At 39.8% G+C, this 25,974-nt stretch overlaps 1 protein-coding gene across 1 annotated transcript; it reads right to left on the bottom strand.

Moving 5' to 3' along the window:
- Positions 1-1,522: 1,522 nt before the first annotated feature.
- On the bottom strand, positions 1,523-25,974 carry fbxl16 (F-box and leucine-rich repeat protein 16). The gene is made up of 7 exons (XM_028455965.1): positions 25,632-25,974; positions 15,316-16,036; positions 9,093-9,335; positions 7,693-7,958; positions 5,949-6,033; positions 5,662-5,725; positions 1,523-4,899 (listed from the first exon to the last, which is right to left on the bottom strand). Exons 1-7 carry the CDS (start codon positions 25,655-25,657, stop codon positions 4,751-4,753), a joined length of 1,554 nt encoding a protein of 517 aa, XP_028311766.1. The 5' UTR covers positions 25,658-25,974; the 3' UTR covers positions 1,523-4,750.

Genomic DNA, 25,974 nt, shown 5'->3' with positions numbered 1-25,974 from the left:
AGTGTTTGGCCATGTTTATTAAAGTGTGTTACCAAAAAAAGAGTAGTCAGGATTAGTGCACAAAATGACAAGTATATTTTTATACTGCATTTCATTTGAATTGGATTTATATTTGAGAACATTTAGGTAAAGGATAGAGTTATTTGATATGTATTGTGTATTTGAGAAAGAACTATTCAGAAAATTTTAAAATGTAAGTTTTCTTTTTTTAACAATTACTAGACATTTCAGATGACCGCATTTTAATTCCAGGTGACCCCACATGGGGTCTCGACCCGAACTTTGAAAAACCGTGAGTTAGAGAGAAAGAGAGAGACATGGTAAGTCTCACTGCAGCATTCTGGAACAACTGGACAGTAAAGAGTTACAGTAATGTAATCTAGATTCCACTAATACATGGATTACTTTTTCACTCTCAATCTGAGTAAAAACGATTCAGATTTTAGAGATTTTACTAAAGTAGAAGAAGACAGTCATTGAGCTTTGCTTGATATCAGAGTAATGTAACAGTCTGAGGTGTTTTTAATGTTTATTATGCGTTGCTGATGTTTTATGTTGATTAGCAAGTAGAAAGCTACAGTTTAACTACTTCAGTGTTTGAAGGTGTTTCTCTTATTTCAGCTACATAAACTAATACATACAGACCCTTTCCAAAAAATTAGAAAATCATGGAAAAGTCATTTAATTTCCATAATTCCATTCAAAAAATTAAACTTTCATAGATTCAGGGTCCACAATTTAAACAATTTCAAGTATTTATTTGTTTATTTTTTACATAATTTGGGCTTCCAGCTCATAAAACCCATGAAAACAGGAATTCAAAAAATGAGAATACTGTGACGAAATCACCATTTACTTCTCAGTTTTTGCAGAAAAAAAGAGGGACTGGACAGAACATTGCACCACGACTGATACACTTGGACCTAAAAGCAGCTTGGGTTCTGTTCCTCACCCGTCTTCCTCCAAACCCTTGGACTTTGATTCCTGAATGAAAGGCACACTTTACTCTCATCAGAAACCACTGGCCAACAGTCCAGTCCTTCTTCTTATCTTTTTTTTTCTACAAAAACTGAGAAGTAAATGGTGATTTCATCACAGTATTATCATTTTTTGAATTCCTGTTTTCATGGGTTTTATGAGCTTGAAGCCCAAATTATGTAAAAATGAACAAACACTTGAAATCGTTTAAATTGTCGTCCCTGAGTCTTTTTGAATAGAATTATGGAAATTAAACAACTTTTCCATCATTCTCTAATTTTTTGGAAAGGGTCTGTATATATATCTATTTATATATATATATATATATATATAAATAGAATTTCCATTTCCGTCAGTGCCATGGACGAGGTCTGTTGGACTTCAGTGCATGTTCTTGTTCATGTGTTTTGTAAAATGGTGTTTCAGTGTAAAATAAGACATTTACTGAGGATACTCACGTCTATGAACCACATATTCGTTTTGACGTGGTTGTTTTGTGTTGATGCTGCGATGGCTGAGGTTGGTGGAATGAGGAAACAACGTGTCACTCAGTAAACTGTCAGTTTTTATTTTAGCGCTCACTTCAAATTGTGCTGTACAAGGGTCGTAACAAAAAGGTGACGGATGGAGAGCACAGACTATAGGCAGGATTAATAATTAGACTCTTAGAAAATGACCTCCAATGACTTCTGTTAGCAGTCTTTAATGGACGACTGTGCATGTGACAGGCCATGATATGTAAACTTGCACGGAGATCCTTTGGAAGCTCATCAAAAGCAAAAACACTGAAACTGAGAGCATCAGGCCCATTCATTTTAGAGCAAAGAACAAAGCTGAAGCTACACAAATGTTTGTTTGTAACACTGACACGGATGTGAGGGGCTTCTGTCAGACTTCATTAACCCTGAGATGATTAAAAACACGAGGTGAAAAGTGATTGGACTGTTAATTAGCCTGTTCTCACATCTTTAAATGTTTTAAACACAGTAATAACGTGTGAGGAAAAATCATTTCTCCGACCATCAGTGATGGAGGACGTCCTGCAGTGAGTGCACAGAAGCATCCGTCACAAACTGTGTGTCAAGACTGGTTTCTATAGTAACAATCCTCACATGATCACGTTAGCATTCAGGCTACGTTAAGTAGCACTTTTTCCTCGCCTCAGTGTTTTAAAGACATTCATGATTCCTGTCTGAGAAGCTGAATGATTATCACTGATTCAACGACTCCCGCAGTGTGTGTGTGTGTGTGTGTGTGTGTGCGTGACAAACTGCTTTAGTTTCAATAGTTTTGTGTGTAACAAGCTTCCAATGAATCCTCTGTAAACAGAGCAGACTCTGGATCTGTGCCACATTCAGGACAATGAAAACATCACAGCTGCTTCTTCTATTCAGCAACGCAACCACGTCAAGGATGACCTTTGACCTTTAAGTCCCCCTAATGAGAAATAACCACCAAGGACTAACTGTGTAAGCCTAATGTGACCTAAGTGGATTTATTTATCGAAGGGCATGAAAAATGACTCGTAATCATAATGATTATATTAATAATAAGATAAAAACAAGTGTTGAAATAACAAACACAAAATGGAAAAGAGTGACTCCTCTATAAATAAATTCTCCAAATAAGTCCTGGCAAATTAAATAAATAAATTAATAAATTAATTAATCAATGTCATTATGTACATTAAAGAGATGCAAGACACATCTAAGAAGAGCTGAAACAAAGAAGGAGAACATTGGCTCCGTTCAGCGTCTCTTCTGTGAATACGTTTGGCACAAACCCGACACGTGCACGTCTGAAGACACTTTGGGGTCTTTGCTCATTTTCCTTCTAACCTACAACCGGAACATTTGAAACGGAAACAACTTTGCCACATTATATAAAAGGTAGAATTGGAGGCATTGGCCATTTTCTGCTGCATGTGACCATCTGTCTGCAGAGGACGGTGTTCCCCATCAAAATAAGAGATTGGACCAACATAGGAGGGACAGTTTTCCTGGCCTGAGGGACGTGATGTTGGCCCCTGACCTGGACACAGAATGAAGTGTCTTTAATGATCACCTTTGTAATGATTCTGATGTTATACTTCCCTGCATTTCGGTAGCTTTGCAACAGACTTCAGAATACAACTTTACCTATACGTATAATTAGGTTTTAAGATGCCAGGATGAACATGCTAACAGTGCTAGCACACTGATAGCATGCTCAGGCTGAAATCTGCAGCAGCATTTGAAGAAATTCAATAAGAAAAGTTGCGGATTTGATGTAAACGATGCCTCCAACAGTTCATCACAGATCCTGAGGACGGCTGCTCGTGCTTTCATTTGCATATTTACTCCCCTTAATCATTCCATTCCATATATTTACATGTGCCCACTTCCCCTCCACGTCTAAGTAAAGCTTTCTTATCCAACTTAACCTCACGTCCACATTTTCCATACATTACTCTGACACAAAATTTCCCCTAATAGTCATATTTTCCATTGAATCTTGAATCTGCTCTGTAATCAGATCAGTAGCACAGTTTGAATAATCATGTGTGTGACTGTAGGTCAGAAGGAAATGTAGTCAAGTTCCCCAAAGCTCAGTGAAAGTTTCAGTTGCATCCTCCCGTTTTGTCGTCAGTCGTTCTTCACTTGTTAAACAGAAGCTGCCTTTAAAGCCACACCAGTTCAAAACGCAGTCGCTTGTTGTCATCAGTAGCAACAGTGAAAGAATCAAGAGGAATGAGACTTTGTCAAAATAAAAGCATGTCACTTTTAGATCAAATGTTGTCACCAAGAAAATCGAATCCTTCCTAAAGACATCCAGAGTTCATGTGATTCATCTCGTGTTGAACTTCTAATCCGATCCATTGGTTGAAGAGAAAAGTGTTTTAAACCGTGCAGACGCTTGCGCTGCATTTGTCTCACGCACAATATTCACCACAATCATCTTAAACACTTCTTCAGATCTGAGATGTATTAATAAGAGCACAACAACTAAACTGAACTCGCTCAGGTCGACCAAGTGTGCGAGCTCTGAAAAGCAAATGTAAACAGTAGTTTTCACATTTACTTCCCTTTTTTTTCCTTCCGCTGGGTGATTTCTGACAAGACAAAGGAATGGGCGTAAAGTGGTTTTCTCCCAGAAAATTGGAAAGAGGCGAAGCTGCAAGTCCACGAAGCTCATGTTATACACAGGAGAAGAAGAAGAGAGAGATGATTGTTTTTCTCTTTATAACTTCCAGAACTTAGATATGAGTCCTTTTTCTCCAGCTGGCACATAAAGACTTTCATCTGAAGAAGAAAAATCTGAACTTTCTGCAACAATTCTTGAACAAAGTGATGAAATCCAGGCCTAAGAACTTCCATGAGCTTCAAACAGAATGTCAGTGAGTGTCTGTAATGTGTATTTGCATGTGTGAGTTTCAACTAAAGTCTTTATCCTTTACATATTTCCAAACTTCCCAAGAGGTGGATCTTCCCTTCAGGGTGAATGAGTTTGTTCTTTTAAAAACAAATCAAAGATCTTAACGTCACCAAAAGCCTTTTAGTGGATTGATAAAAGAAAGTTGCTGTCAGGCCAAATGTTCCCACATCAGGAGCTTCCTTCTGGTCTCCTCCGGCTCTGACTCGGACCATCATTCTTCCACCTCTGGGTCTGCCTCGGGTCGCTCAACTCAATGGGGTGTGGAGGAAGACGGGGTCAGGTCATGTGGTACAGAGGGAGCCAATCCAGCTGAAGGACAGAGTGAGGAGGGGGAGGTATGAGCATAGCGTGGATGGTCCTACTCGATGACCATGCAGTGGGGCAGATGCTGGGAGTAGTATTTGAAGAGCTCAGCAGTGGCTCCCGGGCAGTTGGTCAGCTCCAGCTCTTCTAAATCGTGTAGTTGGATGAGACCCGACAGCCCGGTCGTGGTCAACAGGGGGCACCCTAACGGACAGACAGCAGGAGAACAAGGTTCAGCTGGAGAGGAAGGACACAAAGACAAAAATCCAACAAAAAAAAGCAAAGAACGAGTTCTTTTGAACGTACCAACACCAAAACTCAGCTCATCTCAACACAACAATACTCATATTATACCTTTACACTTCTAATATTAAAGCCATGAGTATTGGCCCATAACAAAATCATTCTTTTAGGACTGATGTTATAGTGTGGAATGTTAGAAAAGGATTGATTGGGTGACATTAGTCAAACAGAGAACAATAGTCAGCAACAGTGGGGATGAGAAAAACCGACCCATTTATTATTAACCAATGGGTTAACCTTAGACAGATGAATATTATACAATTAAATTAAATAAATATAAAGAAGTATTAGTAGACTTAAAAATAACCTTAATAAATCCAATAAAAACAACTGGGTGGAATTGATAGAGCGGAGTCTGGAGTGGACTGCTTAAGGAAACAGTGTCAGATTAGAATCTATTAGACTAAATTAGAATAATTAGATACAACAAGATGAAGAAACGAGAGGCACGTGATGAACATTTTCGCAACATTGATTTATTTCCTGGTCATTTAAAGCGCAGCTGGAGAATAATCTAAGTGACATGGATGCCGCACAAAGACCTCCAGGTATAAGAAAAAGCTTTTTACCTCAAAAAGTAAGAATAATCAGAGAAAAATAACACATTGCTCACATTTAGAGGTTTTATTGTGGAAATTCTGAAAAAAAAAAGTCTGAACAAACCTGCAAGAGACAGAAGACGCAGACTTCTCATTCCAAACAAATGCTGAAGACCAAAATCCTGGACCTGCAAACACACGCGCGCACACACACACACACACACACACACACACACACACACACACACACACACACACACACACACACACACACACACACACACACACACACACGTCAGGCTTCAAAAACTGCAAAGAATCATTGATAACTCACAGAATGTCTAACATCTGTGTGTGTGTGTGTGTGTGTGTGTGTGTGTGTGTGTGTGTGTGTGTGTGTGCGTGTGTTACCTGGCAGCACCAGCGCAGGTAGAGGCTTCTCAAGGAGGACATTGTGGACAAGTATCCTAGTCCAGTGTCTGTGATCCGCACACACCTGCAGACCAACAAAGGACAGCTTTACAACAACACACAATGGAAACATGCATTATCTTACATTGACAACTGGTGGTCTGGGGACCACATGCGGCCCTCTCTGTAATTTGTGGTGAACCCAAAAACAAACACAAATAAAGTGATTTAAGAAGTTTGAAGAAATATGTAACCTAACATTCAAAATAAAAGAATATCAAAAATACAAAAAACAAGTAAAAAAAAAACACACAAAATGACTGACAAATGCGCTAAATCCTAGGTTCCCAAAATGGGATATGCAAATTCTCATAGAATTACGTGAATTAAAAAAAACAGCTTGACAACACTGGAAACTGGAATATAAATCGTCCGGCAGTCAGAGATGTGTTCCAGAAAGGAGGCTCAACAAACCCTGAGTCTATCCATAAATTTGGGTCAACATACCCCGCGATGGGAAACTTTGGGTATCTAATTCCATTACAGCTGGTATTAAGTGGGTTAATCAACCCATGTATGTATGTAAACCTTGGGTTACTTACATGCACGAGTGCCATGAAAAGCCATCATCAACTGAGCAAAGATCCCACAAACTACCATGGCAACCACCCTGAAGAGAGCGATTTATTTCGTCTCGATGGGTGAAATAAACGCATCTCCTTACGCGCTGCGGGTCGGGCCTTAAATGTGTATTCATTTAAATTGACATTTTCCCTGTTACATTTGCCACTTAACATCATTAGGCGTTTTAATGCAGATCAACCTCTGAGTGTTTTTCCCTAAATGCTCTGCATCCACAATGTTATAAAGAAAATTGCCGTTTGCAAAAAAAATGTGAAGTGACGCAACATTTGTAATATGAGCACGTCTGTGGTGTGTGATGTTACTAAAGTGTGTCAGAGAAGAGTGTCAAGGTCTTCCTTGAGAAGTGGTGTTCAGGTGGGCGGAGCCAGGTAGAAACCTAGAGTTTCTTGGACAAAACCTGCCAGCAAGCAGGTTCACGGAGAATGTTACCATGGTGACATACTCAGAGAAGAACATACCTCGCCTTCAGGAATGGAATACTCAGAGTTTCCCTCATTTGAGCCTGAACATACTTTACTCTGAGTTTGAACATCCAGCCTCCACGTATTGCCACAAATTACACATTGGTGTATGTAAGACTTCCCTTTAGTGGTGACAGAGACACAATCTCATCAAAAAAGTGCAAGTTGACATTTTTTTCCACTGAAAATGCCAGTAAGCTAATTTTTTAAATAAATTGAGTGATCATTCTGAAAAAGATATTTTATTGTGTGCTTCCAGGTTATTATTACTCAACAGGATTGGTCAAATTTAGAGACAAAATTTCACTGTATTACATCATCATGTCATGAAGTAAGGGGGTACACGGCTTCAGGTTAAATGTCTGAAGGGGTACGGGACTATGAAAGTTTGGGAACCAGTGCACTAAATTTCAAAAATACAGAAAATGACTAAAAAACACTCAAAAAACAGTGTTGGAGATGGTGTTGGACCATGTCCCCTCAGACATGGTTCTGAATATGATTCTGATTGAATATTTATGAGCACAGAAACAAACGTCCATCACGTTCAGTGTTTAAGAATCAAGTGTAAGAAGAGAACAGTGAAGGTCCAATGTGTTCTCTGCTCAGTGTGGATGAATGAGAGCAGCTTCACTCACCTGTCCAGGACCAGCTCCTCCAGTTTGTGCAGGTCACAGGCGATGTACTCCAGAGCCATGTCAGTGATCCGAGGACACCAGGACAGGTCCAGGCTGCGCAGCTTACGCAGGTTCTCGGCGACCAGCTCCACGCCGTCGTCGGTGATCTTGGAGCAGCCGGAGAGGCTGAGGGCCGTCAGGTTGGGCAGGCTGTGCACCATGTTGACCACGCCGTGGTTGGTGATCTCCCAGCAGGAGTGAAGCCTCAGAGTGTGTGTGGTGTAGCCCTGCAGATGAACACATGAGGAGAGTTACTCTCAGACTGATGACAGAAGGAGCAGCAGAGGGAGGCCTGCTGCTTCTCTTCTCTTTGTGCATCTTTAAAGCTGTCCATGGATTCTCACGAGTTAAAAATAGCAAATCCCACATGTTGTTGCAGCTCCCAGTGCTTCCTGTGCATAGCTCTTTGTGGATCAAAGTGGGAGCCTCACATCACATGTATTTAGTTTAGATTTTTTAATGAAAACTGACTCTACATTCACTGAGGATTTCCTTTAGTCCTGAACCCATGGGCCGAGCTACCCTCTGAACCCCCCACGGCTGAAGGAAAACGTGGCGCAAAACACTTTTTTTCTGCTGACAACCCATGTATTTGGTATGAAATAGTGCTATTAATTGATCCTGGTCCAACATTTTAGTCAAAGTATTTCAATTTGGCATATTTAGTTGTAAAATGTAAGAGTGACTGCCCTCTAGTGGTTGAAACCAGACTATTACAATTTAATTTTGTTATTGGCTGAAAATTAGTTTCTGTGATGTTTGGGACCATCTCATGTGACTGTTAGTTTTTATAGAAGGGGCGGGGCTATCACCTGTAGACTACAATCTGCGGTGAGTAGGTTGGACTGAGAGGGTTGTGAATAGTGAGGTATAGTGAGTATTGAGTAGCTAGTTAACGTAGCATAGATTGTTCTTAGGAGATTTTATATCATAGGTCGGGCGTGTCTTAACTGCTCCAGAAGCCCATCAAGGCATTTTTTGAAAGTCAGCAAAAACAAGGGGGTTTATTTACTCATTCAACATCATCAGTAATATTTCATTCCCACATTGATTTACATCAGTCTGTAAAGAGTGAAAACTCTCATCCAGTCTGTGCTTCAGTATTTTATAGTTTCCTTTAGTGGTAAGCTGAAATGAAAAGAAAAAACCATCTGCTTCTAATTATTATTATTTTAATTATTATTATTGTATCAGTCATGTGTATCCAGGTGTTGTGCACTGTATTCTTCACACGTTGACTATTAAACGTAGCTATGTAGCACTAAAACAATAAATGAATCAACTGCAGTAACAACACATCTCAGCAATCTGCTGACTGTCACCCCCGTGTGAGGAATGGTCTGGCCCCGCCCTGATCCTACCTGTTTGGCGGTGAAGTAGGCCATGGCCGTGTCAGTCACGTGGTAGGCCTGCAGGCTGAGCTCTGATAGGTTGGGTAGGAGCTGTGAGATGGCAGCGATGGCATCGTCAGCCACGTTGATGCAGTCGCTGACGCTGAGAGACGTCAGCCGTGCGTTCAGGCTGGACCACAGACCGGCCTCGGTGAAGTCGTTGCATCCGGACAGTTCCAGGTGCATCAGGCCCTGCATCTGTTCCAGCATCACCTGCAGGAAGGGGCGGAGCAGCAATTTTAAAAGCGAGGGTGTTCTAAGCGGAGGGCAACCGTTGACTCCCAATTTAGTTTCTAAAATTAAAACCATGATAAAGATGTTATTAAGTCAGTGATACCCAACACATGGCTCTTTATGTCTTCATTTGAATTATTGTTCCCCCAGAAAACCTTAAAAGGGAGAACTTTTTAATCGCTTTTTACCTTTTTCTTTGGCCATTTTGCAACTTCCTTTGACACTTTTTTGTTTTTTCAGATTTTATTTTCCTTTTGCCGATAAATATCAGTTTTTCCTTATTTGTATCCATTTTTCGAGTTCTTTTTGACAATTTTATCCTATTTTTATTGATTCTTTTTGCCACTTTTTATCTAAAAAAGCGACTTTTTGCCCATTATCTAATTCAGTGCCAGCCATTTTCAAAATTTCTACCCACTCAGTGCAAGCTGTTTTAGAGCATTTTGACTATTTTTTAAAGACCCACAGAATATTTTGTACTATGACAATCTGACATCAGTTTCATTCTTCTGTAATCAGCAGTTGAATAGAGGCAAGTTTCACACAAATCACCAGTTTGTGACAAAAAGATGAGAAAAATGTCTTTTTCTGAAAAAACCTATTAATGACTTTGAAGAATTGGTTTCAACATTGGTTTCCTTCAATAAAACTACAAAAACAACGCTGAGACAGGGCTTTTGATGGCAACATTATTATTATTTTGTTATCTGGGTCAGAGTTGAATGGATTTCTTACTGTATTTTGGCCATCCTCCAAGTCTCTCCCCCCGTCATTCTCCACACACGCATCTTCCTCCTCCTCCTGGACATGCCGAATGTCAGCGCTTCCCCCGTTTTTTTTTTTCTTTTTCTCACCATCACGACACTCTCAATAGTCCACTTAGTTTTACACATGCTCTGGTCGAGTGTGCGCTGCTGTCGGCTGCTGGGAACTTCAGCATCAACTCTCGTAGCACCATTTTCTGTCTTGTAAACTCCTTTCCTCTCCCTCTGAGCTCTGCCCATCACTGGTGATCTCTCATCCAAAGCTGCACTGCCACCTACATGTCACCCGTTGGTCACTACATCATTGTACAAGTTAGATATTCACCGGAGAGCTTCGTCACACTGTCTCCTAGCAACCCCAGCCGAAGAACACAAATCGTGTCTATAGACGTGAATGGCACTCAACGAGTTAAATACCACTCGCTTTTTGTTCCACACGTTTGCCCTTTTTCACTATTGTTCTGCCACTTTTGGATAATTTTGTGCCACCTGTTACTCACTTTACTTACACTTTACTCATCACTGTTAACTCTTTGTTTCCCTTGGCTTGTTGTGATTGGCTTGATCACCATTCAATCAATCTACTGTAACTGGACCAATACGTTTTCAATCCCTCTGTGAAAATTGAGGGGGATGAATTTTAGTTTTTATGAAAGTGTGGGTGTAACCAGAGGATGCAGCTACATCTGTCCACTGTGTAGCTGTTTGATCACAGTCTCAACCTGCTGATAGAAATGTTCAAACATCTTATTCTGGCAGATCTTCTCTGTATGAGTTGCGTTCATGATGATCAGAGACAAACACTTGGAGCTTTAACTGAAACATTAGCATCTCCTCTTGGTTTCGCTTTGTTGGAGCTAAAGATTCACCATTAGGAAGGTGGTCATCATCAGTGCTAATTAAAGCTACTCTCCTGTGTGTCCAAAGCACCAAGCACTCCTTCAAAACAGGAACGTCCTTATATAGAGAGAGCAGCAAACAATTCAGGCCTTCTCCATGGCAACCTTCCACTCATCCCAGAATAGCAGCCAAGCCTAGAAGGTACGAAGAGCCATCTGAGCTCTGTTCAGTTCTTACAATGGTTGACATGAAAGCATTGCTGTGACACAACTGACCAGATCAAACATTACACATGGCTACACAAGGAGAGCCTCTACCTTTAACTGCTGCTTTCTGCTCCTCTCACCATGTTTATGAAACTCCTTTCTAAGGATTGTTGAAACGTAATCACTCATAGATGGACTTTGACTCTCGTTTCCAGTAGTGTCTATGAATATATAGTAGGGATGTCCCGTACACTACTTTTTCCCTTCCGATACGATACCGATATTGTAGCCTTGAGTATTTGGCAATACCTATATCAGGTCAATGCAATACCAGCACAAATCACAAATACTTTTATTACTTATTTTGTAATGTGGAATGTTAGAAAAGGCTTGATCAAATAGATAATAATAGTGAGCAACAGTAGGTATGAGAAAACTGACCCATTTATTATTAACCAATTGTTACATACATTTTAACCTTCAACATAATATCTACAGTATTCTACAAATGAATAAATATAATATATATCAGAGATATTAGATGCAGTCCGAGAAAATCCGATATTCGTTTTCTGGCTGATATCGGCCCAATATCCGATATCAATATCAGATCGGGACACCCCTAATATATATATTGTACTTTTCTGAGAGTATCCTCTAACCAGAATGAAACAGTATTTCGTGCCTTCTGAATAGATTGATTTCTATAGTTTTTTTATCATTTCCTGTCATTTAGTATATTTTTCTCTTACTTTGTGTGTTTTTGTTGTCTTTGTCGCGTGTTGTTCGTATTATTTCAATTATTGTCTCTCAGTTTGTATGTTTTTGGTGTTGTTTGGTTGTTTCTTGTGTTTTGTATGTTTCTCTGTTATTTTCTAGTGTTTTTCTAGTGATCTTGTGTATTTTTCTCTCATTTAGTGTGTTTTTGTGGTCGTTTTGTGTGTTGCTGGTAGCATTCAGTGTGATCATCATTTCTAACTAAAAATAAATGTTACAAACACCAATATTTTCAATGCTTTCATTTGTTCATTTTCCTTTCTCTCAAGTACCCCCTGTAGTGCCATCGCGTACCCCCATTTCAGAAACACTGCACTAGAAACTCCACATAATGCATAATCATCTAAATGTGAAATTCAGGATATTGATCCAAATCATCCCCAAAATCTAAACACTTGTTCCTGATTCCATTTCCTGAAATTTTCAACAAAATCCGTCCATTGTTTTAGTCAAACTGTTCACAGACAAATAAATGAACGGCATCATAAACAGAAGCTCCTTAACAAAGGTCAAATTTGGCAGCTGAAGCCAAGAAAACGTATATGACTTCCTAGAGTCACAATAAGTGTGTTCTGATCTGACGCGACCTGACTATGAGTGTGGCTTAATGCTGCATTGTTACAGCGTATTGATCTAGTTAGTCCATGTGGAAAAGGCCTGTCTAGTACACATGTGTCAAATTGAAGGCCCGGGGGCCCAAATACGGCCATTTAGAGCATTCAAGGTGTCAAACAGGAGAGGACCAATAACAGAGAAAACATGAATCATTGCGTAAATGACCAAATAATTCAGTTCAGTTAAGGGTTATTTTAGTAAAAAAAATTAAAAATTAATTGAAATAATTATAAAATTGAGTGTTAAAAGAAGAAAAAAAGATCACTAACTAAAACTGTATTGTGTGTTTCATATTTAGAGATTAAATAATAGTGAAAATGTCCTTGTTTTTGGTCTTTGTAAAGATATTTTTATTGCTAATCATGTTAGGTTGATCTATTTCTATCAGCTCCGCTGGTTTACAGCAGCTGTACTGAACCTCATGGTCTGTGACATCACGTGTGACATTCTGCGTCAGCTCGTGTAATGGCTACGACTAAAGAGTCCTATTTGGCATTTGTTTCATTGAATCTACACTAACCTCGTGCAGTGTCACACATGTTCTTCTTCAGGCTGATATCTGTGGACTGTTGGAATTGATTTGTTCATTAGTCTGTTCAATACTTTTTATGTATATTTTCTTTTCTTTATGTTCTGATCCTCCATATATGAATGTTTGGAACTTTTTTATATCTTATTCGTGATGTCATGTTTTTAGGTGAAACTATTCTCTAGAATTTAACACAGCAGTGTTTCCCAAACAGGGGTACGAGTACTATCAACCCACTGCAGTCGCAGGATGTACTTAAGTAGTGCCTGAAATTCTCTGTGAAACTGAATTCTCATTCTAAAACAGAAAAATCCATCCAAATTAGGGCTGGGCAAAAAATCGATTTAATCAATTTGTCGAATTTGTAGATAAAAACAATTTTTATTTTGCAAATTAGAGTTTAAAAAAAAAAAAAAAAAATTCATTATTATTATTTTTTTTTTTTGTTTTGCTCCACAGTTTTTTCGGACTTTTTCGTGTTCTGTCCTTGTGGGTTACCGTAGCGTGATGTGAGCCAGCCCCCTCTTTGTTTACATGTGTTAACCCTTTGAGTAGGCTATACTGTATGTGTGCCACAGAAATGTTTCATTTTTAATGCGCACTATGGTGAGATGCTCAGGAAAGAGTTTTTTTTTTTTATTGTAATAATATTTTATTGTATAAAATATGAAATTATCTGATTTCTTAATCAGAAAATTTAAGCTACTGTGAAGTTGCTGTTGCACTTTTGCTTAAACCTGGTTAAAGCTTGAAACTGTTGAATGACAGAGCCTCATTTACTTTTTATTTAAGGACAATCACAGCAATAAAGTTGCACTTTTGTCAATATATCGGAGGTCTGCAGTCATTGTTAAGTGCATTGAAAAAAAAAAATCGAAACTCTTCTTTAAAAACTCTGACATTTTTTTTTTTTGGCAAAATCGCCCAGCCCTAATCTAAATCATTTCTATTTTCTCTCTCTCTCTTTACCTAAAAATGGGCCCAACATGACATGTATGTTGCATGTTTTGGGACAATATCACTTATATACACACTATTTTTGACTGAAAAACAGGTGCTCGAAAGTCTAGAAAGTGTGACAAAGTGCACGTAATCTCGTGATTTCAGCGTGAACATCCTGAACATCCTGATTTTGTAAATCTACTGAAGTTCATAACATGTAACAGCAATAACAATTGTTGACTATCGTATTTAGTATGTTTGAGTTTAATAGTCAGTAAAGTTATCTAAACAGGGAAAGATGATGAAACACTGAAACAGAATTTGGGACATTTTTAAACTGAAAAACTTAAGCCCTACTTAAGTGCGTCCTGCAGTTCAAAGACATTAGCTCAATGTTCATGGCTAGTGTGACTCTGTAGTCATGTGAAAGTGTGGCTAACATGATCCAAACATCAGAAACACATCCAATAAGTGGCTTAATTTCCTAACTTCTGTTATTAATCTGTTAATGAGCATCGGTTATAGCAGTTCTAGCAGAAGTACCCCCTTTTTCTTATTTCTGAATCCAAGAACCCCCTTTAACTACAATCTTGGAATGAATGTATGAATGAATGATGACACACATTTTAAAGAATCTCATTTTGTAAATAAGTGGAAAGAAACAGTTTTTGGTGCAGTGGTTTCCAACCTTTTTTGGATGAGTGATCCCATTTTGATATCAAGAATTTCTGGTGACCCCAAAAACCTTTTTTTTTGTAGAATTACTGTAGGTTTTGATCATGTTTGAGCTCACATATTTTTTAAACCCCATTTCAGTTGGACTAGATTTATATGTCACAAAGTGAAAGTATAGAAAAACTTTTGATTAAGATTGTGTGTTTTCATTAAAAAATATATAATATATATAATATAATAATATGTTTTTTCACAAATTTCAAGCTACCCCACATCAGGTCCTGAACCCAGGGTTGAAAAACACTGATTTAGTGGCTCCTGAATAAATTGATTTCTATAGTTTTATCATTTAGACTGACACTTTATTTGTTAATTTTCTACTCTCTCTCTCAAGTTTTCCCTGTAATGCCATCGTGGACCCCGAACCCATTTGAGAAACACTGGGTTATAGAATAACAATTACAAAGGAGCATCCCTAGTTGCTTGCTCCTTTTCAGGGTCACTGGCTTAGGAAACAATGGCATACAGAAAAGACTCCCAATGACTGAACTTGATTTTGTTGCATGTACATCTTTGCCAACCCTTCAAAATAAGAGTCAAAGCTGACTTACCTCTAAACCTGCATCTGTGATGGTGGACCTCTTTAGGCTGACGGAGCGAACTCCTTTCTTCGACAGTGGGTAGTTGTCAATGAACTCACAAATGTCAAGGTCTGACACTCCAACCAGGCAGAAGGACTGGAACCCACGAAGGGCGAAGGCCTGCAGACTTACAAACTCCTTCTCGCCGTTAGGTAGCAGGGTGTACAACTCCTTGGCATGCAGGATGGGCGTCACACCCTCCCAGAACTTGGGTTGGTAAAGCACTTTGCGCCATGTCTTGCACACTTGTGCCAGCACACATTTCTCAGCTATAGTGAAATACCACAGCAGTCGGTTGAGCAGCTTCTCGTCTAAGACAAGCTGACGTTCCAGAAACACGGGTTTAGGCAGCGTGAGCGGCGGAAGGTGCCGCAGAGATGGCTTTAGGCCCACCAAGGGCTTTCCAGGTTCTAGATCAGAAGCCAAGAGAGGGGACGTGGAGAGGGGCATGCCGGGGCCGTCCAGGTGGTGGTGGTGATGGTGGTGGTAGGGGAGCGATGCTGGGGGCGGAGGCAGGATGGAGGGGACAGACGAGGACTGGCACAGACGGTTCTTGGCAGCCGGCGTTCCCTTAGTGATGCTGGCACTGCCCAGACCGTTGGGCTGGCTCGGTGGCAACTTCACCATCCCATTACGAGTCACACAAGGAGGCTTCAGCTCACTGGGAGTGGACATGTTCAACATTGGGAACCTGGAAAAGAGGACAGGATTGATGAGTCCACTACAAACAGAAACAACTCAAGTCTAATCCAGGAACAATACAGATCAAAGTGCAGAGAAACCTCTTGTAATGACTCAACACACACACACACACACACAAACGCAGATAATATTTACTGACTTAATGACAATTTGTTCCACTTCTTTGCAGCATAACAACTAAAAGCAGCATCACCATGTTTGCTGTGAACTCTGGGCTCTACTATCTGACCTGTGTACATAGATCTGAGAGACCAACTGGGTTCACACCTGACTAACATCTCAATGATGGATTCTGGACACATTTACACATGTCTATTCTGATGCAGACTGGGAAACAGTGGAAAGACTTAAGGTTACAGACTTGGTCATCACTGACAGCAGTTCATGGGTTAATGCTTTCAAACTTGATAGCAACAATAAACACTAACAGTAGTGTTATTGAGATGCTACAGTATTTGCAGGAACACTTTCAAATAGTTTTACATAAACTATCACAGCATCACATCAAAGAACCAATCTGTCTCATTCACCAATGTGTCACACTTGAAGCCTGGCAGTATATCAAAAACAATTGTCTGTAGTTTTATTTACATGATTACAGTCCTATGAATACTAATGGAGAAAAACAACTTGAAAAGCAATGTTTACTGTGTAACTGTAACTATCACCAGAGACGTCACCGACACATTAATGTTCTATAAACATAAAAATGTATTATTTTAAGGATAAAATCATGTTATGCAACATGTACATGTGTTATATAATAGATAACATATCTTAATACTATATAATTCATAATATATACTGTAATACATTATTAATATATATAATATTATAATGTGATTAAATAATAGTAATCATTATTATTATATAACTACTAGACAGTTTTGTCGGCTTCTATTTACAGCTGTTCATTGTTTTATTGCACAACAGTGAATAGTGCAAAATCCTAATTTGCCAGTTACAGCTAATATAATACAATAGTATGTGTTTTGGTGCTACTTACACACATGGACCATAACACGCAGGGCCTGTACTCTGAAACTGGATTAATATATCCTGATATCTCATCGTTAGCTTCACTAAACAAACATTCTGTCACAGAGCAGCTGTGCTATGAAGCTGGATATCAACATGCTCACTGGCAACGTGCATGGTCCCATAAAAGGGGTGGAGTTTGCAGCATCTGACCAATTACTAACACACAGTGATTGGGCAGAGCAACTTACGTAACAGTTTTCAGCAACGTAGGAGGGATTTTCTGTTGTTTTTTCTTTTTTTCCATCAGTACCATCGTAATAATTGTTCCACACTTGGACACAAAAGGGACTTCCAAGTGTGCACGGGTTATTTTAACTCTTGTTTTAATCTGAATAACCCAGAAACACATTCCTCAGCCGCACCTATTTAATACAGGCAATTTGCTCGGATACCACCGTCTTTACCAAAGGACCCCTGCAGCCATTTAGCTGCCCCCAATGCTGCCTGTGTGCAATGCATCCTCTGCTTACGTAACCGTAATAACCGTCCACGTATGGAGTGCGGACAGTCCGGACTCCACTGGAGGCTCAAACATACCGTGGCTCCTAACTAACCATTTAATTGGGACCGTGGACATGGTTACCTCACTGAGCCCACTCCGCTCTCCGGTGGGCATGGAGCCCCCTCACCGCCAGCATCCGACGCGTCTAGAAACGTGGACCGCTGTGTAACTGCACAGCAGAACACACTGAATTTTAAAAACCCATATTCCACAAGTGTTATGAGAGTTGATGTTGTAGGTTTTTATTAAAGCTGCTTTGATTGTGCACAGCAAAATGTTTAGTTTCTTGTGGGACCCCCATGCTGTGAAAAATTACTGGTGAGAACCCTGGATTATACAATATTAATTGATGGGATGATATTACAGCACAGACGTTTTTAATCATGTCTCTGCCTTATTTTGGGTGGAGTCTGTGGCTCTGATGCTGCGTTCATAGAGCTCAGCTTACATCATAAGGTGGGCAATATTTGTGATTTATACAGCCTGTATTATGTCACCAACAGACTATGAATACATGAATGAATGAAGTCATGGGTCAGAGAGCGCCCTACGCATTCAGGCTTTATTAGCTGACTAATGCAGGTCAGTCCATCAGATAAACATCTATTTGTTTCCTATAGGATGTCATGGGTCATGGTCATTGCATCTATCCCCATTCTTCAGCTGTCACATCAGATCCGCGCAGTAACGTGGACAGAGAAGGACCCAAATATTACTGGACAGGTCGTTTTTCGTAGAGAACTGATTGGTCAGGAGGCGGAGCTATATACTGGCTCAGGTCGTATCCTAGTACTTAACATGTCCAGGTCATCTGTTCAGCCCAGAGCCATAGAGAAAGAGAGTTGCGTCAACTCCGTTCACTCCAATGGTTCAGCTTTTTCACAGCAATGGTGGCTCATGGAGACTCGCATTCGTTCCCCGGAAGTAAACAGTTCACTGATGAAGCCTATTGAAGCCACAGCAGAGAGAGAGTTTGTGATGCATTTTTGAACGGTAAGACGTTTAAATAATCATATTGGATATTATTATTATCAACGTATATAAACTCATTAATGTGTGCATTAAACCATGTTAGTGGATTATCCCCCGCTAAACTAGTAGATTAAGGGATAAACAGCAGATAACGGGTAAGGATATGCTAACGTTACTGGATAAAGTAACACACAGCGTTAACCTCAAGGTTCAATTATTTTAATGTCATTTCATCCAACGATTTGGAATTAGAAATAAATAAAATACTTTTTGAAACTTAATTTATTTTTTCCTGTAGCAAATTAAATTAATGAATTAAATATTAGGACATGATTGTACAGTGATGAGTGAAAAATGAGGAATGGAATTTTGGAGTACGAGCGAGGATGATAAATTTAACGTTAAACAACTATTTTTGTGATATTGCTATGAATTTATACTGCATATTTGAGATTTCTAAACAGCAAGCTTAAGCAAAAAGGTAACTTATGGATTCAATTTTTTAAGCTTTGAGTTTCTCCTAGCTGTAAATATCATGTATAAACTCAGCTAATTATGATCATGGCAGAGGGAAAGGGAAGTAAGAAGCCCTAAGTGAGATTGAAAGCACACAGAAGTTTACAATAGGCCAACAATGTTAAAAAATATTGTCAATAATGCAGTTATTGATGCCAAATTACCAAAAATTTCAGCAATGTCAATTGATATGAATAGGCCGCCAGTGACTTCCGGGGTACAAATTCAGTCTTACATGAATCACGTGACGGCGTAGGATTTTGGACTTCCGTTGTCGCAACTCTCTCTTTATACGGCTCTGGTTCAGCCTAAGTTTCCATGATGGTAAGAAGTGAACCAGTGTCGCAGTACAGCGCACACAGAATAAAGCGCGATAAGAGGAAATCCAGCTTCAGAGTATAGGCCTGCATTGTCTTCTTATCAAGAAAACAATGACATCAACACTGAGCTTAGGCCAGAGTTGTGTTATTTCTGTTTTTACTTCCAATCTGGATTTAGCTAAACTCGTCTCAACCTGTCCATCACAGTATAGGGACATGACAGTGGCTGAGTACGAACACAAAAATGATCCTGTGCTTTTCTTTAGGTGGTGATTAGAACAATGTGAACAAACATTGTTCTAAAACTGTCATTACGGCTAATGACAGTTCATAAATTACTAATATCACTGCATCATTTTTCTTGTGTTGAGAATTTCAAATAATTTCCCCCAAAAAACTGTGTGTGTGTGTGTGTGTGTGTGTGCGTGTGCGTGTGTGTGTGTGAACATTTGTTTGATGCTCTGATTTTCAGCTTCAAAATTTCAGCATTTACCCATTTCCACATTACATTACACTTTCCTATTTCCTTTCTGTTTCATAAGGTTTCCCTATTTAGATACTTTACTGTCTATTAAACTTTGTGAAATAATATCAAACATGTTAAATATGACTATTAATTTTATAGTTTATATGGTTTAGATATTTACAAAAACATGAGCAACACTGCAAACCCTCAGCAAACCATTTAACTGGAAAAATCCCATGTAAACGTGTGATATGGTCCCAAAACAGTTTTTGTAAAACCTTTAATTACCTCCACCCTCACTTTTTTCACTAAACTTTGTGCAGCGCATGATTGGAGATGCTTCTGCTGTGATGTGTCACCAGGTAAAGTGATTACCAGTTCAGCTAATAGACCTGTCTTTATACCAGAGCCTTTTCACACTTGAGTGCAGTCATAACAATCTAAAACAACACATTAGAAACACACTTCAGATGAAGTTTGTTTTTGGCACCAGATGAACTGTAACACAGAGTGAGAGATTTAGACTGAGATTATGGACAAAATTTGACATATTTGTCCATTTCTCAAACTTTCTACTAGACATTCAATCACTCTTTTTCCAGTCAAAGATTTTAAATAAAGCAAGGAAAAACTGTTCAGATTGCTTTCTCTGTTTCAGAATGTAAATTCTGCATTTTCTATCCATTTTCCGTAATCACTGAAAACAATATTTTCCAAATGTCTTATTTTGTTACTCCTGTAGTAATATAAAATGTTATTATCATATACTGTGATAGCAGTTAAAGACTTTTGTTTAATGTGAAACGATTACTTTTAATTAACCACAGTGACGTGAGCCAGTGTACACAGTGTTTGTTCAAAGACACGTTGATGAACAGCTAACATCAGCATCAGCCTGGTGCCTGTGTGCACAGCAGCCAATAGGAAAGCAGTCCAGTGTAAATGAATGCTGGCCTCATCGCGCTCGTTCTCTCTGACCTCACTGTATGAGTTATGTAACATGCTGACTATACGGCTTCACTCCCAGCGCCATCGCGTCGTGCCACTGTCCACAGACAAGCTGCTGCTCTGCTGACGTGCACGGGACACGAACGCTCCTTTTAGGATGGTAGCACTGGATCTGGTTAGCTTACTTTAACAATTTTGTGTTGCTCAGCAGATAAAGAGCGTTCACACAAACAGAAACAGGGTTATCATCATTACATGATGCAGCTCCAGCAAACCCAATGAGACTGAGAGGCAGGAGGACCATAAGCTCACACATTCCACTGTAAAGAAAACCATTAAAGTTTAAGGTAAAGCAAATTTTCAATCAGCGAGAGCAGGACTTTCATTTACTCTGCTTTACTTTATCAATGTCACGTGTAGGGCCGGGCAAGATAGGCAAAATAAAATAGTGATATACAATATAAATCTTGATATTTATAACTCCAAAAACTCTGACCAGAAAGACAATTCTAGGTCAAATTTGCTTATGAAAAATGCCACACAGGCACATTTATTAACAAACAGCCACACAATATGTGCCACTTTTGGCTTTTTCTCCTATAGGGGACAGCACGTGTGAGTGAGTTCTGTAGTGTGGCTTGTTTAGGTGAAGGTCTGGGTTAGGACGCACTCAGAAATCCATCTAACTGCGCTTTTCATGCTGTTCTGAGAAGTAGTGAAAACAGTGGCTAGTAACATGTATTATAATCCAAAATAAGCTATAAAATCAAATTTCATCGATATAGGCGATATTGTAATTTTCTGTATCACCAAAATGGAAAACTCGATATAGTGTATCTTGAATATCGATATATTGCCCAGGCCTAGTCACATGGCTTTGTTCTTTTAGTCAGGCTCTGCTCATAAATCAAATATATTCACATATGTCCCTTTTCCAGGATTTTAAATGTAAAATTGGTGTTTTATAATAATCAAAATCAGCATTGTATTGTTTGTCAGGAGCAGGAAGGTCCAGAGTTCAACTCTACAACACCTCAGCGGAGTTTTGGATTTTCCCTGGGCTATTTCTAAAATCTAAAGTTACCAAATGGTAAATAAAGTGTGTAAATGTAGATGAGTATGTTTGTCTCTTAATGTGACAGACTTGTCCAATACAATAACATACATCAAATGAAATCCAGCTGAAATATTTGTCAATTCAAATATGCTGCTCACAAACACTATCCCGATCACGCAGTGAGAGCTTTGCTACAGTCAGCTGAAGAGGAAGACTGGACATTTAGGGTGAGAGTGAAGACTCAACATTTGCACAATGAATAGTTGATGTGAAGGACAGAAGGACAGCATATGGACTAGAATGTGGACAGAAAACCAGGACCAGGGGGAGAGAGGTTCAGGGTTCAAGCTGTTTTACTAGAGAAAGAGACGAGGCAACTTTCAGGATGGAGTGAGAAGGTAGAAACATACAAGTTCTTTAGAGGAATGAATGTAGAGGTGCAGAACATTCATAAATGGAGATATTGGAGGAAGGATGCAATGGAGAGGGAGTGTTTCCAGATGGTGTCAGAGCAAAGAGAGAGGTGGCTAATGCGCAGGAAGAGGAACATCATGAGTTCTTAGAGAGATTGGACACGAAAGAAGGTCCAAATGACTTGCACTGGTTGAAGGAGAAGGTTTAACAGAGAAGGTAAAGTACTGTGGAAGGAGAGGACTGCTACAAGAAGCTGATGAAAAAGGAAGAGGACATGGAATTGTTCAGATAGTTTTAGATCTGGAACCAAAATCAATGAAGATGGAGAATGGAAAGACAAACCAGAGGAAGCATGTCCGTGTTCAGGGAAAATGATTCTCAATCCTGTGTAAGGAGAGAAGAAGAAGTAGTCCCAACTTCAAGAACAATGGAGATGACCTTCAGAGGAGTCAGTTCATTAGTCCTAGCATTGAGCTTTGGGAAAGAGTGGTGGAGGAAAGGAGGAAGAAAGAAGGTTCAGCTTCAGGTGAGAACAAGGTATCAGAAGGTTCCACTACAGCTCAGTATGACAGCAGTGAGGTGTGATGTAGCTGTGACTGAGCTCTGTAGTGCTAACATCATGAGTGATGTTTGCACAGTGATTTGTGGTGAGACCACAGGAGCATGTTGAGTAGAACCTGGAAGTGAGTGAAGGTGATCAAGACAAGGAGAGAGAAGTTTAAACACTTTAGTAAATTGTCCAATACTGTGGAGGGAGTGACTGAAAGGTGAAGAGAGCAGATCTAAGGTAGAAGGTCCAGGTCTAAAGAAAGAACTGCCTTTGCTGATGATGCACACAAAAGAGTTCTGATATAGTTTCAGTGGCTATCTATAGCTGCTAGCACTAAAATTAGTCAACCAAAGGGTTTTCACGAGCAGGTTTTTTCAGATTGAATCTTCTTCACGCTGCTTTGGAAGCTCATTAAGAGGGAACAGGCCTAAAATATCTCGTATTCTAGTTTAGTAGGAGGTCCAAGAGTGTTTGGGAAATAAAAGACTTGACATCACACAACATTCTGTTTTTTCTTTGCTTCATTAAAGTTTGTTTTGTTTTCACTTTATCTTAGATTAAGAGTTGAAAGGAAATGCAATGCTTTCCATGACAACCCTTCACTGTATCTTGTTTGAATTAGAGCCTCAACTTGACACAGAAATATTCACAGTATGTCGTTGTGTTTGCTAACAAGCAAAATGAATTCCCTGCTTAATGCCAGCATATATTACACAGAGCTGATGATTCAGTAAGACACCACCATCAATGATCGCTGCTCTTTTCTTCTCCTGACCTTCGTTCCTTGATCACTATAAACAGACTTTCAAAGAATAACCTGAACTGCTTTCATTGGAAACGCCGACAAACAATTCATTTCTTGTGAAGACATTCTTGGATTATATGGACCAATAACTAGAACAACGGCATCGACATTTATCCTAATAATGTGTTTTTGAGAAATCCAGAACAGCTTTCAAAGTTTAAAAGAAACCGTTCTGAGCTTCACGTGAGCTTCTCTTTGACTGCAGATCAAATACAGCAATCAAAGGTTAAGAACAAATGATGTCTGTGATTGTAGAAACTCTCTAATTATGACTCTAGAATAAGAAACACCTCATGGAAAAGATCAGACAACACTTTTTCAAAATAAACACTTTTACTCCATCCACATCTACATCTGTCAAGTCTCCTGATTTGGCCAGGAAATATACCGTATTATACCCCTCAGAAATATAACATGTTTGTAATGAAGTGTCTATAGTTCCGGATCCGGACCTCAGACAAATCTGACTATTGTTCCGGCACTTCCTGTGCGCATGCGCAGTTCCGTCACTGCCGGACCTTTTCTACATAAGCGTAATGTGCCCGTGTTAACATGTTAGAATAGCCTGGTCTCAGGCACTAGACTTAAAGACGTTTCCTTCCGCTGATGTGGGTTCGAATCCCACTTCGGACATTTTTTTTTATTTTTATTTTAACATATTTACCACAGCAACTTCCACCTTTAAAAATACATATACCAAAAAAAGAAACATTTTAGGGTATTTCCTGGGTTAGGTTTTTTTCTTCTTTTCCTTTTAACATATCTAACATGGCAAATTCCACCTTTAAAAATACATATACCAAAAAAAGAAACATTTTAGGGTATTTCCTGGGTTAGGTTTTTTTCTTCTTTTCCTTTTAACATATCTAACATGGCAAATTCCACCTTTAAAAATACATATAGAAAAAAAAGAAACATTTTAGGGTATTTCCTGGGTTAGGGTTAGGGCTAAAATAAAACTGACAAAACTATAGCTAGAAGGACACGGGTCCGGCAGTGACGGAACTACCGGTGTTCGGTTTACTGCGAACAACAGCCTATTTTTAATGCTTACATTTGGTATGTTTCCTCTCTCTCTTTCTAAAGTACCCCTTGTTGTGTCATTGTGTACCCCTAGGGGTACACATACCCCCATTTGAAAAATAGTGATCTCGAGAACCTTGTTTTGTTGTTTTGTGATGGGGTAGTTATGTATAAGCCTTGCTTCAATCTACACCATTTTGGCTGAAGAATTAAAAAATTGAGTGTTATTTGTTCTATTTTGTTTTTCTGAAGATTGTCGAAAGAAATTCAAAATTCACCTCATATTGTCCATGTCTGACCCTTACAGCGATGGTTTTATATTTCCACTTTCTTTACTAAACACCCTAAAAACAAAGGCTGATCCAAAGTTTTCCAGCATTGATCAGCCTCCATGACTCTGTTGGTCACTTTTTTTTTTTTTTTTTTTTTTGATGGATCCAGTGAGTGCTTGATGTGTCAGTGGACAATCACGTGGTACTGAACTCCAACATGTTCACTGTTCATCCGGCACAGGCACTTCTGATCACTCCACAGCGTGAGAGAGGATGTGCACTGAGCGGAGTTTACATGTTCTCCCTGACCATGGGTGCTGATGACAGCAGGCTCTGATGCACGGGGAGTGAGAAGAATGAGGCTCTCACGCACACGCACACATTCCACAGTGAGACTGAAGCCAATAAAACCCAGAAGGCTAGAACACCATGCAGTGTGAGGACAGAGGTGACGTCACTGACGGACGGTGACGTCATGCTGTTTTGCTAATAATACGGCTCAATGCGGCCGATGGTCTCCCAGAGGCCCCCAGAACCGCGCACCGTGCACGGTGCACAAAGAACCGTGCAGCCGCCCTCAGCTCCGGAGCCTCTGCAGTCCGACACACACACACACACACACACACACACGCACGCACGCGCACTGCATCCCAGGCCTTCCCATCCTCCCTCCGCAGCATCCTTTATTCTGATCTTACCTCTCCGATGAAGATCCTCTCAGCATTAATCCATGACCGACCCGCTCGGATCCCCGTTTCTCCTCTCGCACACGCACAAAGGCCAAGGTAAATACCGAGGAGGGCGCAGCGGCTCTGCGTCCTGTCCGTACGCCGGAGGAGAGCCCGCCGAGCCCGGAGGAACCCGAGGAACAAGTAGAACCAGAAGAACCGGAGGAACCAGTAGAACCAGGAGGAGGAGTCAGAGCCCAGTGGTCCACGGTGGAGCGGCTGCCCGTCCTATCGCTGCCCCATGACAGAGCGGCCTCTCCTCTCTATCGCTATCGTTATTCCTTCTGCTCACACGCGCGCGCGCACGCACACA

Source organism: Gouania willdenowi, chromosome 8 (genome assembly GCF_900634775.1).
Source record: "Gouania willdenowi chromosome 8, fGouWil2.1, whole genome shotgun sequence".
Taxonomy (NCBI): Eukaryota; Metazoa; Chordata; class Actinopteri; order Blenniiformes; family Gobiesocidae; genus Gouania; species Gouania willdenowi.
Note: the sequence above shows the minus strand (reverse complement) of the source record. Positions and strands in the feature narration are given on the sequence as shown.